General features: G+C 35.5%; 1 protein-coding gene across 1 annotated transcript; it reads left to right on the top strand.

Moving 5' to 3' along the window:
• Positions 1–455: 455 nt before the first annotated feature.
• slc38a8a (solute carrier family 38 member 8a) lies at positions 456–16,908 on the top strand. Its single transcript, XM_056478706.1, has 10 exons — positions 456–644; positions 2,145–2,343; positions 2,426–2,582; positions 5,907–6,011; positions 8,308–8,365; positions 8,797–8,911; positions 13,595–13,742; positions 13,835–14,034; positions 16,287–16,338; positions 16,771–16,908. Exons 1-10 carry the CDS (start codon positions 456–458, stop codon positions 16,871–16,873), a joined length of 1,326 nt encoding a protein of 441 aa, XP_056334681.1. The 3' UTR covers positions 16,874–16,908.
• Positions 16,909–17,181: the final 273 nt, after the last annotated feature.

The following is a 17,181-nucleotide window of genomic DNA, read 5'->3' as shown; positions in this document are numbered from 1 at the left end:
ACCGAACACCCCGACTGTTGCCATGACAACAGGTACTGGATGAGTTTTGTTACAACTACAACTACTGGATGCGTTTTGAAGAACAAAACTATCCTGGATCAAGCCAATTCGCCAACAATCAAATCCAGTTAACAGTAATCCACGTATGACGGACCGGTGCACCCCTGCCAGATATTATGCACCCCATCATTCACCAGTATAGGGTAAGGTTGGGATTAGGTTTGGGGAAAGTTTTAGGATTAGGAGGTGTGGTTGGGATTAGGCAATCAGGTAGTGAATTCAGGGGCTGCATAATTTGGCAGGGGTACATTGTACGGCACAACACTGAGACTGACCCCATAATGACTTCGTTTTTATTCTAGTGTTTTTATTAGCCTGATCGACCAAACCTCCACCCCTCATTCACCTGACCTGAAGTTTGTTCTTCCTCAGAGAGCGATCTAACAGCTACCAGTATGGAGGAGCTGGCAAAGGAGAGCATTAGCTTCTTATCAAAGTCCTCCCAGGAGACAAATGAGCCGAGGCTGGGCTCTTTAGGAGCGGTGTTCATCATGCTGAAGTCGGCGCTGGGCGCCGGGCTGCTCATCTTTCCCTGGGCATTTGCTAAAGCTGGAGGAATTCACTCTGCTGTCACTGTGGAAATGGCAAGTAACTCTGGCTGACTACTGAACATTAACTGTGTGAATAGTTTTTTTACTGTGGCTTCTAACACACTGATCTTGTGAAGTAATTGCTGGCTGTTTCAAAGAATGGTTTTTCATGGTTTCTGGGGGTTTTAAAGGGCTGGGATCCCACAGGTCATGAAATTTTAAAAGATATATTCCAGACATTGAAATTCAGGGGTTAATATAATATAATAATTTTTTTTTGCCAAAATCATGGAATATCAGGGATATTTGTGTCATTTTAAATTTTACTTTCTATTTATCAGAGTGATTTTTTCTAGACCGTGTTTTTTATTGTGCTGTTTCTAGTTCTTATGGTTATACTATTGTTTTCAGTGCCAATGTATTCCTTTCTCATTAAGTCAAATGCAGTCACCAGGTTTTTAAAATCCTCTCTGTCACAGTTTTTGTCAGTGCTCAACATTACAGCTGCCCAATTTATCTGTTCATTATAGCTCATAGAAATACAGATTTTTAGTCAGTGAAAGTCAGGGAAAAGAAAAAGGAATTTGACATTTGGCTTTGAGTGGGAACTCTGAAGGGACAGTTAATCCAAAAATGCAAAAGTCCTCATAATTTCCTCACACTACAGTGGATCTAAACTTTTCTAAAGTATTTCTTCTGTTGAACACAGACAAGATGTTCTGAAAAATATTGGGAGTAAAGCAGGAAAAAATACTATTGAATTCAATGGCAGTTTTTCACACAAGTCTTCAGAATATCTGTGTTCAGCAGGAAAAAACACTTAGGTTTGGAACAAGTAGAGAATGAGTAAATGATTGTAGAACTGTCCCTTTAATTTGCCATTACATAATTGAAGACCTTAAAATGTCAGAACGGAAGAATAAATATATATTAAACCAACACATTAAACGTGGCGCAACATCCTCAGTATTTTTGTTTTCGAATACAAATATTTAAACCTTTTTAAATCAAGATACATTTACTGGATTTGTAAAATGAAAACAAACAAAACTAATAAATTACTTCATTAAATAAATGGCTTTGCCTATTAAATCAAAATTTGTTTCTGAGCCATTTGGCACATCTTTGTTTTCATTTTATACATATTATGTTATTTTGCTTTTTCCAAGTAATTGCATCCTAATTTAAGAACCATTAGCTGTTTGTTTGAAATAATCATTGGTTATTTCCATATTTCAATGTTATTCAAACCTCAGCTATAATCTTTTATAATTTTTTTATTTAAAGAACATAAGGACATATTCCTTTGAAATGATTAAATTCATTTTCATTTCTTGGTCTTAAACATATCTTTAAAAGCAGAAGCTTAGTAAATAATGACTATTTAAATCCTGGGCTGAACTATTACTTTCTTCTCTGTAATGTTTGAACTTAAGTATTTTCACTTATTAGAATTCTGTGCATGTTATTGTTTAGTACATAAATATGCTTTGAAACAATGTGCAGAGAAATCAGTGTACACTTAAACATGAATTGAATTTCTGTCTCACATAGATTTCTCTTGTGTTCCTGATCAGTGGACTGGTCATTCTGGGCTATTCGTCTTCAGTCAGTGGACGAAACACATATCAGGCTGTGGTCACAGATATATGTGGTCCTGCCATAGGTAAACTCTGTGAGATCTGCTACGTCTTCAACCTCTTCTTCATATCTGTTGCTTTTTTGGTCATAGTGGCAGACCAGCTTCACAAATGTAAGAAACACACAGTTATTCATGGGACTTTGACCTTATCGCTTGTTGTTCATCTATCCTCATATTGATTCATCTCTCCCAGTGTGTCTTTCTATGTATGAGCTGATCACAGGCCTGCCAGAATCAGAAATGCCGTATCACTGGTACACAGACCAGAGGTTTGCCCTCTTTCTTCTGTGTCTCCTTTTCATTTTCCCGCTGTCTGTCCCGAAGGAGATCAGCATACAAAAGTATACAAGGTGAGCAAAGGAATTCAGTCAGTTTCAGAACACACCCTCACAGATCTCTCTTGTAAAGGTGCAGTATGTAAGTTTGACACCCGGTGGTTGAGCTAGATATTGCACGCCCGGTTCAAAACACACGCAAGCGCAGGTTGCCAGATTGATCACACCAACAGGAGTGTGCCTGACTGTCGTGCCTAAAGGCTGATTTAAACCATGTTCTGCACGCGATAGAAGGAATATTGTCCATATCCCATATTATAACAAGTTTTTGTTCTAACCAACACCTGAAATTTATATTTTAGAAATGGCTTCTATTTTATCTGCCGCTGAACAACAGGATAAACCGACATTGATCACCTCAGGTGCTTTATTCAGTGCTAATAATGATAATAATTAAAGTTTTATTTGAGTTTTATTGTCATTTTACATGACATTTATTGCCATACTACTGAAACAGCAGCAGCTAGTTCACCTCAGATCTTGAAAATAAAATAAACCATTTGGAATTGAACTCTAGAGCTGTGATTCAGTGTAAGTCAACACATATCAGTGATTCAGCATCTACATTTAATAATCTTAAAGAGGCTTAATATGTATTAATAAGATTATAAACCTTACCATTTCGTTGGAGTGCAGTAAGTGCACGATTCTGCGTTCGGAATCTGCGTCCCATACTTTGAGGGCCTTTCTGACCGAATTAATGAAATACATGATTTTCCACCAAGGGAACCCGGGGTGCTGAAATATAATTGGCTAATGTGGCAGCGGGTGGGTTAGAAGAACCAAAACAAAGACAGCCGTTCTGGCATGTAACACACATTGGCCTGTTTACACTGTCAGGTCTTGATGACTAATTTCGATTTGTTGCCAATATCTGACTTTTTTGCCTGTCTGTTTACATGCTCTTTTAATTGTGACCCATATCCAATTCATGTGTTTACACTTGCCATACAATTTACGATGTCACGCTTCTGTAAATGCGGGTTTTCGCATTTGCGCCACACTAGCCGCGATGGAAGAAATTGTCTTGCTTTTAGCTCTGCGAAATATATGAAGTTCACCCAACTTTAAAATGATTTTGAGGCGGAGGGAAAGGGCCGTCATTGCAGCTTGCACCTATGGTTTATAAATGGTGTCCTCCGCCATTCAGAGGAATTAGTGGGTATGAGAGAGATCTCAGGTCTGGTGGGAGCAAATTGTGGCGACTGACCACTTTCCTCCTCTGTGTTTCCTCTGTTGTTGTTGTTTACAGTGTTGGTGTCTCCACACACGCTCTTCCTTCTTTGTCATGAAACCATGGAGAAGTACCACAATGTCGCAAGTTTACGGACGTACAAACAAAATGCCACAATAAATTTGATCTGCCTGTTTACATGAGTTGCATTGTCATATATCCGATTTAAATCTGATTTATTTTTATTCACATATGATGGAGGCTGGAAACCGATCTCTGAAAATCCGAATGCATGCGTTTTTTTCGTGTTTACATGGTCATAGAACAGATCTGATCCGTGTCACATATGAGCAAAAAATCTGAATTGGGTCACGTTTATCTGGCAGTGTAAACGGGGCCATTGTCAACACAGAATATCTGACTTCAGAATTGTTTTTCAGATAAACAAGAATGTTCACTTAGCATGTTTCTTAAATATCTGCAAACAAGTTATGGTATTTTTATGCTTTAGAAGAGTCAAAAATGAATTAATCAGATAGATAAATCAGCATCAAAGCCAAAAATCACAGTTCATCAAAGTCATAAGATCACAGTCAGAATATTTGTACACCCAAATGAATATGTTGGGGGGAAATATGAAATAAAATTGTAATAAACAGGAAAAATCAAGAGAAACATAAAAAAAATATCCAATTTAGTAGAAATTGTGTAGTTTGTAATGTTTTATGTAGCAATAACTTAGGTCACACTTTATTTTGTCTGTTTGTTGAATTTAAGTTGCATTGCATCTACATGCCAACTAATTCTCATTAGATTATAAGCAGACTGTTAGGTTGGGGTTAGTGTAAGTTAACATGTATTGCACAGTTTCGTATAGTCAGTTAAATGTCTGTTGAAGGAGCAGTATCAACAGATATAAAGCAGACAGTCTACTAATACCCAAATGGACCATCAAAATAATGTGTTACCATAACTCATTCGAATTTAAATTGTATCTTTTTATTCCTAAAGATTTTAGGTGACCAAACTGTAATTCAAAATACAGACAATAAAAAAATTATTGTCTATATTCAGTGAGAAATGTGTATGTATGTATTTTTTTTTTTTTTTTCCAAAATGGGGTGTACTCATTAATTTATTATATATTACTTGGTCTTTGATTAAACTCTGTTAACTTTATTTTTGCTATTGGGGGACTGTTCAAAAATGGGAAAAAAAAGTGCTTGTGTGTGTTTTATTTTCCTGCTGAACTTTGCAATTAAGCCAATAACTCAAGAAGTATTGAACACACACTACCAGTCAAAGGTTTGGGGTCAGTAGAATTTTTAAATGTTTTAAAATAAGCTTCTCCTGCTCACCAAAGCTGCATTTATTTCATCAAGAATACAGAGAAAATTGTAAAACTGTGAAATGTTATTGTTGCCTTAACTTATTGGGTTTTACAGAACTCAGTTGGTTTGAGTTCTCATCATTTATTGGGTTTTACTGTGCTCAGATTGTGTCATTTACTCAAATGGATTAAGTTCACAGTACTCATTAGGATTAGTTTTTGAACATTGTTAAATGGTTTGTTGCAATCGGTTTCCTCAAATGGTTTGAGTTAGCTTAACTTCTTAGGTTTTACAGTGTTTAAAAGAGTGGATTAACTTAATATATACGTATATAGCATTTAATATTTTGTCTTTGTTTTTATATGTATTTCTTTTACCAGAAATGTACTTTTATGCGCCAACTTAATATTAAAGATGCATTTCATTGCTTAGATTAGCTCACACAAAGCCATAATGGTGTCCTGATTATGAGGGAATCATTTTGAAGTTATTTTCACTGAATTGTTTGCACTTATTAAATTAGTTTGAAAGAAAAAAAATGTAAAAGGCAAAATGTGGGAACCCTGCTGAGATGGAAAGAGTTGCTAGTAAGAGAATAAAAAGACAATGACTGCGCCTTCATGAATTTTATGAAGTGCTTTTATTGCTTCTGTTTTTCATTAGGACATTTATGGTCAATCGCTGTGACAGTGCGCAGCATTTTGGATAGTTTTCAAATGACTCTCCTCTGACTAATAAGCATTGCTTCCCCCCCACACGTCAGCAAGATGATTTGTTCAGTGTCACCCGTGTTTATTTTCTCCTCAGTCGTCTTTGATATTTATTTTTGCTCAGTGTTCTAGGAACTTTTGCTGCCACATATCTGACTGTGGCCATCGTTGTGAAATACCACATGAGACCCGTCCATGAGATCAATCTGTCACCTCTTTACAGCAGTGGGTGAGTGTGCGCTGACGGAGCTTTCATATTTATTGGAAAATTCAATAAAGGAGCCGAGCATTTTTAGCACCACCTTTCTTCCCGCTGTGCCTGAACAAAACATACTGTCATGCTGAGCTTTGAATATAACTGCTTCATTTAGCTGAAAGCAAAAGGTCATTGAAGCTTTTTCTATGATATAATAATATGATATTGTAATATCCTTATTAATAGAAAAAATCTTGCTTTGACCTTCTAATCCTTACACTGTGAAATCTGTTTTTTTAATCTACTTAAAAGACCAGCAGGAACTTGTCAAAGCACTTAGACGTTGATGTTTTGTTGATTTTAATTGCTTTATGGTCTAAGACTCTTCAGTAATTTGCAAGAAGCAGCTTGTTCTTACTTTGATCAGTTACTTTTGATCATATTTTTGACAACGGCTGAACTATCACTAACACTTATTAATCTATGTTCTACCCAGTCTACTACAGAAATAACATTCTAACATTAACACTCATTTTTGTACCTAATGGTCTTTTTTTTGTTTAAATAATAGCTCTTATATTGTTATGTAGTTTGTTTAGCGCTAACACTTTCTGTTCTATCTTTATCATATATTTAAATAAAACTCATTCCAGAATTGTGGTACATTTCAGGCATTTTTAATTTCCATTTCCTAACAAATAAAAATTAAAGTAAACTGAATACATTGTTAGTGTAACATAATTCATTCATTCAGTTGGCTTAGTCCCCTATTTATTCGGGGGTCGCCACAGTGGAATGAACCACCAACTATTTCGGCATATGTTTTACATTGCGGATGCCCTTCCAATTGGCCATTTTCCTACATTATATGTACAGTTGAGTTCAGAATTATTAGCCCCCCCCTGTATTATTAACCCCCCTGTTTTTTTCCCCAATTTCTGTTTAACTGAGAGAAGATTTTTTTTCAACACATTTCTAAACATAATAGTTTTGGCAACTTATTTCTAATAACTGATTTATTTTATCTTTGCCTTGTAGACAGTAAATAATATTTGACTAGTTATTTTTCAGGACACTTCTATAAAGCCTAAAGTGACATTTAAAGCGTTGACCTTAAAATGGTTCATAAAAAATTAAAAAGTGCTTTTATTCTAACCGAAATTAAACAAATAAGACTTTCTCCAGAAGAAAAAATATTATCAGACATACTGTAAAAAAATCCTTTCTCTATTAAACATCATTTGGGAAATATTTAAAAAAGAAAAAAAAATCACAGGGGGCTAATAATTCTGACTTCCACTGTATATGTACATAAAATAAAAGAAAACGGCCAATTTTATATGTCACAAATATTGAAAAACCTATATTAAAACATATATGTTTATAAAGGTTCCTTCCGTGTACTTATTTGCCATAGTTAAATTCCATAACATGCCAATTACATGTGATAAAACCTTTCAAGTGTTCACATATACAGTACATATTTTTTTTTGCATTTTTTTAGTTCTTAGTTATTGCCTTGATAACAGAAAATATGAGCTATGTACATCTTGTATGACATCTTGTATATTCATATAGTGCTTATATGTGGATATAAAGAAGCAATACTGGAGACCCATATGGCCTGTATATGCACATATATGGACCTCAATTTTGCCTATATGTGACACATATACACACATATGCAGCATATATATTATCATATATATACTGCATATCGGTTTCATAAATGTGCATATATCCTCATATAAGTTCTTTCCATGTTGGTGGAAACAGTAGTTAATATGTTTAAGACAAAATTCCTCTAAATCAATGGTCTCAAACTCAATTCCTAGAGGGCTGCAGCTCTTTATAGTTTAGCTCCAACCAGCTTCAACTTACACCTGCTTAAAACTGTTAAACGGATATTGTTTGATGTATGGAATGCAAAAAAACTTTAAAACTCAATATCTCAAAATCATTTAGAATTCAGATAGAACCTTATAATTCCAAGGTGAAGAGTAGTCTTGAACACCTTGATTAGTTGCATCAGTCCTTCAGGAATCCAGGAGTCTGAGACCTATGCTCTAAATACACATACAAACATTATTTTTTAGATATAGTGATCTAATTTTTGTTATTATTCAGAAATGTTTCATTAAAGTTTTGCTTTTTGAAAAATAACAGGTGGTTTATCTTGGTTGCAAAATGTACCCGCTATTCTAGAATCAGCCATGTCCTTGTTTGTAAGTCACTTAAGATAAAAGCATCTTCAAAATGATCACATTTAAATGTGAATAGAAATGCTGAAACCATCTGTTTAACAATCATTATTGTTGTTGTTTTTTAGAATAAGCTCATGGGATTCAGTGTTCAGCGTCATCCCGACTATTTGCTTTGGCTTTCAGGTGAGTTTCCTTTCTTTTATTCAACATCCTCCCGTTGTATCTTTGAGGGAAAAGAAAAATCTCTTCCTTCACCTAATATCATCACAAATGAGGGGTGTTTTTTTGCTCTCGCTTTAATATTTAAGGTCAGGTCAGATGCAAAGCGTGAAAAATGGTGCATCTATAAGGTTGAGTTTCAGTGCTGGGGGATTTTCAAAAATGCAATAAAAGTCCAGTGGTATCGTAGAAGAGCACACAATTACTCTGTGTGCCGCAGGCTGATTGATTACGAGGCAGGAATGGAGAGAAAAGGGAAATGGAGAGATGAAAAGAGCTGTGCAGCACGGGGAATGAGGCGGTGCTGAAAAGTTCCTTATTACAGGAGGAGCTATATTTTATTTTGGGGTGTAGGCTGGAGATGTTTGAACACAGCTGTGCTTGTGCTGTTTCAGTGCCATGAGGCCTGTGTTGCTGTGTACAGCAGTATGGAGAACAGGAGACTGTCACACTGGGTCTTCATCTCGGTGTTGTCCATGCTCATCTGCCTGCTCATCTACTCGCTCACAGGTCAGTGGCTGACTCCCATTCACTGAAACACAACGATTGCTTTCAATCAAATAACGTTTCAGATTGTGAACTTTGGCTTTTTTTAGATCAGTTAAAATTGTGGTCAATAACAATAATATTACACATACTTTATATTTCCTTCTTTATATTATCTCGTCTTTGTCCTTCTCTCACAACTAATAATACATCAATTCTCATTCATGCACTAGTCACTTCATGTATCGACTACTGTAAAGCTCTTCTCACTGGGCTTCCTTCTAAACTTCTCCATAAACTCCAGCTGGTTCAGAACTGGGTGTCACGGGGGTGCAGTGGGTAGCATGATCGCCTCACAGCAAGAAGGTCGCTGGTGAGAGCCTCGGCTGGGTCAGTTGGCATTTCTGTTTGGAGTTTGTATGTTCTCCCCATGTTTGTGTGGATTTCCTCCCGGTGCTCCGGTTTCCCCTACAAGTCCAAAGACATGTGATATAGGTGAATTGGGTAAGCTAATTTGTCCATAGTGTATGTGTGTGAATGAGAGTGTATGAGTGTTTCCCAGTGATGGGTTGGAGCTGGAAGGGCATCCGCTGCGTAAAACATATGCTGGATAAGTTGGCGGTTCATTCCACTGTGGCGACCCCAGATTAATAAAGGGAATAAGCCGGAAAGAAAATGAATGAATGAATGGTTCAGAACTCTGCAGCTCGTGTCATTTCTAGGGCTTCATTTCACGTACAAGTCACAATACTTCTTTATCAGCTTCACTGGCTTCCAGTAAAGTATCGCATCAATTTTAAAATATTACTTATTAATAACTTCTCCATATCTATAGCCCTTCCCGCATTCTTAGATCATCCAATTCTAGCTCTCTGGTACCACCCTGTACCCGATTAAGCACAATGAGAGCCAGATATTTTAGCTCTATGGCTCCTTGGCTATAGAAATCACTTCAATTGTATTTAAAGGCCATGAAACTCCCCTCTTTTGGTTCAAGTCTACCTCAGTATTTTTTCAAAAAATGCTCCGAGATGGGCGTGGAGCGCCGTGAGGAGAGGGAGAAGTGGACATGGCCAGCAGAGCAGGGGAAAAAAAGGGGACACAAACCATGAGGAGACCCATGATTTTATAGTTTACAAAGTTGAAACGCAAAGAAATAAACAGTAGATTAATGCCCTGCTACATTTGTTATTCGTAGTTTCATAGACACAGATTTGTTATATTATTTTAAAGATAACCATGTAAACAGTATAAATGAGGAGGACTTCTCTGCTCCTGAATCCCTGGGTCTGAATGCAGACACAGTGGATAGCAGTGCTGCAGGTCTCTTTCCCTGTTTATTTCAACCATTAGCCTTGCAGGTAATTGGGATCATTTCAAACATAGGCAAACACAGTAGCACAGATATATGAGATGTGTCTGAATAGTAACGAACTCAACTGATAAAAGACAAAGTCTGCCATTCTCCAATTCTCATACAGCTCTCCCGTCCACAATGCTTGCTGTAAACCAACAGCTTTGCTGGAGACAGCATCGTGGGGAAACCCATGCAAAAAACCCCATGGATCATGGAAACAAACACATCCGACCCTTCATGAAGGGTATAAAGAAAATATACAAAATTGCCTTGCCTTTGGGAAGCACGTGCTTTTATGAATAATTAATAACCAGGGAAGCAGGATCCTTCTCATAGGATAGGAAAACTCAGCTAATGATAATAATGAGAAACTGGCGCATCATCACTCCACTAGCGTATTCGCGCTACGACACCAATTTTGATCCCGTCCCAAAAATTTATTTAATCCCGGAAGATGAAATTAGCTGACAAACGCTCAAAATTATCCAGTTTTCCCACAAATAAAGCTGACAGGGGCTAACATTGTCTTAAATGATGCTCAACACATCATTTAAGACATTTGTTTGTTGTAAGGCGACCTTGGTTGTCCAGAAAGGCGCCATTTAAAAGTATATTTATAAATTAAATGAATTATTATTATTATTATTATTATTATTATTATTATTATTATTATTATTATTATTATTATTATTATTATTATTATTATTATTTTTATATTAAATTATACAGGCTAATGCTAACATTCATTTTATTATATTATTTCATCTTTAGATGAGTTAGAATGAATTCTGACAGCTTTTTTGTATAAACTGCTAACTATTTTAAAATTCTATTTTAAAACTATTTTAAAAATACTTAGAATTTTGATTTATTAAAATGATCAAAATGAGAGTAAACATTTTATTTACACAGTGCTCAGCATATATATGTACACCCCTTACAAATCTCTCATTTGGATTAATATTTTCTTTAGAAAGCTTTAAAACATTATATTTGTGCATATACATAGATTAGTCAGTTCTGAAGCCAAATCTGGAACTAATCTAACAGAATAACTAATGATAATGGTCCAAAATTAATCCACCTAAATTTTTATGTTAGGAAAAGATATTAAATAAAAAATGAAAAAAAAAAAAGTTGAAATTTTGTAGTTTGTAATTTTTTTTTCTCAATATTTGACATGAATTTAAATGTATAATCTTTCTGTTTCTAAAGATGTTTGGTGACTAAAATATAATTGTAATTAGTATCTCTGTTTAAAATATCTGTCTTGTTCAAATGCACCAAAATATATGTCCTATATTCTCTGAGAAATTAATAAAAATATTCATTTTCAAAATGGGGTGTACTCAATTATGTTGAGCACTGTATATAAAGAATCCCAACTCTATTTCAAATAAGCACAGTGGCCTGTTGCACGAAATGAGCACATTTCCAGTTGACAAAACTTTAAAAAAATCCAGACTGGTTAAGATCAGAATAAGCGGTTTCACAACACTTGTTATGTTCTCTGTTAAATCTGAGTTTAATTCAGAGTTGTGATTAACACATGCAACATGCACCTTTAAGCATGACGTGTGCAGCAAACACAAACAGCCAATCAGTTTGATTCATTTCTCTCAAGAGAGCCAGTGCAATTCACTTCAATTTAATTACGTTTACAATGCAGAAATAAACTGTTGATGCAGCAAAAGGTTGAGAAGGAAACTTAAAGCAAATATTAGTATGTCGATGCAAATCAATCCATCAACTGATTTTAATAATGTACTGTGGGTTCACAAACAGCTAAACATTTTAAAAGCCTTATATATTAAATAAAGTATAAATATTTTAAATGCAAATTCACTTTTAAAGAGATTATTGAAATTATCTTCAATTGAAAACTATTTGAATATATAATATAAAATATATGTAAATATATTTCAGATATTATAAATACATCATTAGCAACAAAGACAATTTTGACAAAGAATTCTGTTAGTGTGAAAGGCTTTAATGGGGACTGAGTGGCTTTGTTGCATCAAATACGTACTATACGCTTAAGTCGTGACGTATTGAATACTGTTTCCAGGTCCAAGCTGCTACACATTTGAATTGAGAAAATATTCGTTTATGGCCATTTTAGTCATATCACACATTAAAGTTAATTTTATATAAAATCATAGTGTACACAACAGTCTCTGGACTTGCTGCATCACAAATACCAAAATTTTAACAATTTATTAAAAAATGAATCATTTTCTGGCCATCTGATATTAGGTATGGGTATATATAGTGCGATCGTGATTTTCGAAAGTATTATCGCGCTTTGTAAACATTTATTATTACCATTTGATGAGTCTCCCCATACAGTTTGCTTGGACCCGGAAGCCTCTTCACGTGACATCACACTTAACAAGCGGATGCTTTACTTCAGGGCTGCTTAACCCTGTTCTTGGAAATCTAGCTTCCTTCTGATTTCAGTTGCAACCCATATCAAACACACCTGCCTGTAATTATCAAGAGCTGTTCAGGTCCTAATTAACTGGTTCAGGTGTGTTTGATCAGGGTTGGCGTTGAACTCTGTAGGAAGGTAGATCTCCAGGAACAGGGTTGAGCACCCCTGCTTTACTTTAAGGATTTCCAGAATCATTTATTGACATATATTAAGACTTTTAACTATAAAACAGGAGTTTCACAACATCTGCAACATCACATCATGGCCAGTAGCATTATTTATCAGCCAATAATATTGATATCTTTGAAAATAATGGCAGTGTGGTGGAGAATGTTATGTACAGTTGAAATCAGAATTATTAACCTTCTATTGATGTTTTTTCTTTTATAAATATTTCCCAAATGATGTTTAACAGAGCAAGGAAATTTTCACAGTATGTCTGATAAAATTTTTTCTTCTAGAGAAAGTCATATTTGTTTTATTTCAGCCAGAATACAAGTTTTACATTTTTTAAAATCTATTTTAGGGACTAAATTTTTAGCCCTTTTATGCAAATTTTTTTTCGATAGTCTACAGAACAAACCATCTGTATACAATAACTTGCCTAATTACCCTAACCTGCCTAGTTAACCTAATTAACATAGTTAAGCCTTTAAATGTAACTATAAGATGTATAGAAGTGTCTTTAAAAAAATTGTAAAATATTATTTACTGTCATCATGGCAAAGATAAAATAAATCAGTTATTAAAATGAATTATTAAAACTATTATGTTTAGAAATGTGTTGAAAAAAAATCTTCCCTCCCATAAACAGAAATTGGGAAAAAAAATAAACAGAGGGGCTAATAATTCTGACTTCAACTGTATATTGGTGTGGATGCTAAAATAGTTATTGTTACAAACTTTTAACCAGGTGTGTTTGGGTACCTGACATTCGGAAAGAACGTTGCTCCTGATATTCTGATGTCATACAGTGGTGGCGATGTCACCATGATTGTCGCCAGGCTTCTGTTTGGAATCTCAATCATCACCATCTACCCCATCATTGTCCTACTTGGAAGGTATGAAACCAACTGACTTATAGTTCTGCTATATTACTGTTCTACTGTTATTATGATTGAATGTCCAGATTCATTTAAGTGTGTTTGTGTAGATCTGTGATACAGGATCCATTGCTGCGGCGGCGTTTCAAACACACAGCGGTGACAGAGTCTTATGAGAGTCGAACCCGTGTAGCCTTGACCACAGCCTGGGTCACAGTCACTCTCCTCATCGCAGTGTTCATTCCGGACATTAGCAAAGTGATTAGTGTTGTCGGCGGTGTCAGCGCTTTCTTCATCTTCATATTTCCAGGTAATTTGACCTGACTTCATTTGATTTAATGGCCTTTTGCTTTGTCATGATTTTCAGATCTTAGATGAATTTGTGTTGCACATCATAGAAGTTTAGCATCCTTACATTTTAATTGCAATTTTTAAAATATCTTTAATATCTATCAAGTATAAAATTTGCATTGTGTTCAGTACATCCTGAAAGTATTCATAGCGCTTCACTTTTTCCACATCTTTTATGTTACAGCCTTTTTCAAAAATGGATTGAATTCCTTTATTTCCTCGCAATTCTACACACAAAACCCCATAATGACAATGTGAAAAAAAAAAGATTTTTTGAAATTGTTGCAAATTTATTAAAAATAAAAACCTGAAGAAGAAAAAAATCACATGTACATAAGTATTCACAGCCATTGCTCAATACTTTGTTGATGCACTTTTGGCAGCAATTACAGACTGAAGTCTTTTTGAATATGATGCCACAAGCTTGGCTCACTTGTCTTTGGGAATCTCTCTATCAGGTTGGATGGGAAGTGACGGTATACAGCCATTTTCAGATCTCTCCAGAGATGTTTAATAGGATTTAGGTCTGGGCTCTAGCTGGGCCACTCAAGAACATTCACAGAGTTGTTGTGAAGCCACTATTTTGTCGGTGTGCTTTGGGTCATTGTCTGCCCTAGTCTGAGGTCAAGAGCACTCTGAAGCAGGTCTTCATTCAGGATGTCTGCATTCATCTTTCCCTATATCCTGACTAGTCTTCCAGTTCCTGCTGCTGAAAAACATCCCCACAGCATGATGCAGCCACCACCATGCTTCACTGTAGGGATGGTATTAGCCTGGTGATGAGCGGTGCCTGGTTTTCTCCAAACGTAACGCCTGGCATCCACTCCAAAGAGTTACATTTTAGTCTCATCAGACCAGAGAATTTTGTTTCTGATGGTCTAAGAGTCCTTCAGATGCCTTTTGGCAAATTCCAGGCGAGGAGTGGCTTCTGTCTGGCCACTCTACCATACAGGCTTGATTGGTGGATTGCTACACAGATAGTTGTCCATCTGTAAGGTTCTCCTCTCTCCACAGAAGAACGCTGGAGCTCAGAAAGAGTGACCATCAGGTTATTGATCACCTCCCTGACTAAGGCCCTTCTCCCCTGATCACTTAGCTTAGATGGCCGGCCAGCTCTAGGAAGAGTCCTGGTGGTTCCAAACATCTTCCACTTATGGATAATGGAGGCCACTGTGCTCATTGGAACACTCAGAGCAGCAGCAATTTTTCTGTAACCTTCACTAGACAATCCTGGCTCGGAGGTCTACAGACAATTCCTTTGTCTTCATGCTTGGTTTATGCTTTGACATGCACTGTCAATCCTGGGCCCTTATATAGACAGGTGTATGCCTTTTCAAATCATGTCCAATTGACTGAATTTACCACATGTGAACTCCAATTAAGCTGCTGAAACATCTCAAGAATGATCAGTGGAAACAGAATGTACCTGAGCTCAAAGGCTGTGAATATTTATGTACATGTGATTTTTCAGGTTTTTATTTGTAATAAATTTGCAACAATTTCAAAAAATCTTTTTTCACATTGTCATTATGGGGTATTGTGTGTAGAATTTTGAGGAAATAAATGAATTTAATCCATTTTAGAATAAGCCTGTAACATAAAAAATGTGGAAAAAGTGAATCGCTATGAATACTTTCCGCATGCACTGTATTTAGAGACATTTTGACTTTGAAAATAACAAATTAAAGACGCCCAGTACACTTTTTTTTTAACTGTCTCTGCCTCCTGAATTATACATTTAGCTTCAGATATCATTGAATAATGAATACAAATTTTGATAATTTCTGTATTATTTGTAATATCAGTAATTTTTAAAAAATCATTTTGTGCCAGCTCTGTTACATTGGTTACAAAAAGGCATAACAGTTTGTAAAACACTAATAGAAAACGCTTGTGACTTGCTCCAAGTGGTCACTTCTTCTTGCGGGTAAACTCATTATTCTTCTCTCAGTCATTTGTACTAAATGTTTAGGATACACCAATAGTAGATTCATTATTTGTCAATTCTGTTATTGTGATAATTCAGTGAATTTCGCATACACCTTTTAAAAACAACAAGATGCAAATACATAAAATTCTGTTTTAGACATGCCATGTGGTTTTTGGTTTGAGATTTGCATCTTGAACTAAAGCACAAAACATTGGAAAATCTCAAATATCTTCTTGTCAACTCAGTTAATGGTTAAAATGTGCATTCATTCTTATTTTAAGGTCTTTGCCTAATATTTGTGGTGCAGTCAGAGTCAGTATCTCCTACAATGAGGTGAGAATATAAATCTTGTAGTTTTACAATCCCGTATTGACCTTATTCGTTACTTAAGAGCAAGCACAGTCATTGGAATCTTTTTGGCTTGAGACTTCTGTTCTCATTCACTTTTATTGATTTCTAAACGTTAAAAACAGCTTGTTATGCTGCTTGATGCCAAACTTTTATTGTTATTTTATTCTCCTTTTTATGTATAGTCACGAACTCTTGTTTGTAGAGCAAGCAGTTTGACTGTTTCTCCCATTAATAATTCCTAGTCATTTCCCTCATAGGCAATTGAAACAGAAGTTCTAAATCAATCTTAAGAATTAGATCAATAATAGGGAATAAGTCAATATAGGTCAATAGCAGAATAAGGTCAATATGGGATGTTGCAATACTTTTTCAATCGATTGTACATAACATTGTCTCTTTGTGTTGTTTTCCCAGATATCTTCTGGTCACATGGGGAATGATCACGCTTTTCTGTGGTACCCTTATCTTTGGACAGAGCACTTCAATCGCCATCATGCAACTCATAACTGAAGTTTAAATCTCCATTTTACTATTCAGTCCAAGGACTTTTAACTGCACTGAAAAAAAGATTTCTGCAAAATTGTTGCAAACAATTTATATGAGTTGAATTTAAACAAACAAATTAAATGGAGTCATTTTCAACTCAATTTGTCGGTTTAAATTCAGCCCAAATAAAATATTTACAACCACTTAAAAAGGGCAAAGTAAATCCAAGGACTCATCTTTGAATCTTTTCTTTCAGTGTGTATCAGAATCAGAATCAGAAAGAGCTTTATTGCCAGGTATGTTCACACATACGAGGAATTTGTTTTCGTGACAAAGCTT

Source organism: Danio aesculapii, chromosome 18, assembly GCF_903798145.1.
Source record: "Danio aesculapii chromosome 18, fDanAes4.1, whole genome shotgun sequence".
Classification (NCBI taxonomy): Eukaryota; Metazoa; Chordata; class Actinopteri; order Cypriniformes; family Danionidae; genus Danio; species Danio aesculapii.
This window is presented reverse-complemented; position numbering and strand designations above follow the sequence as displayed.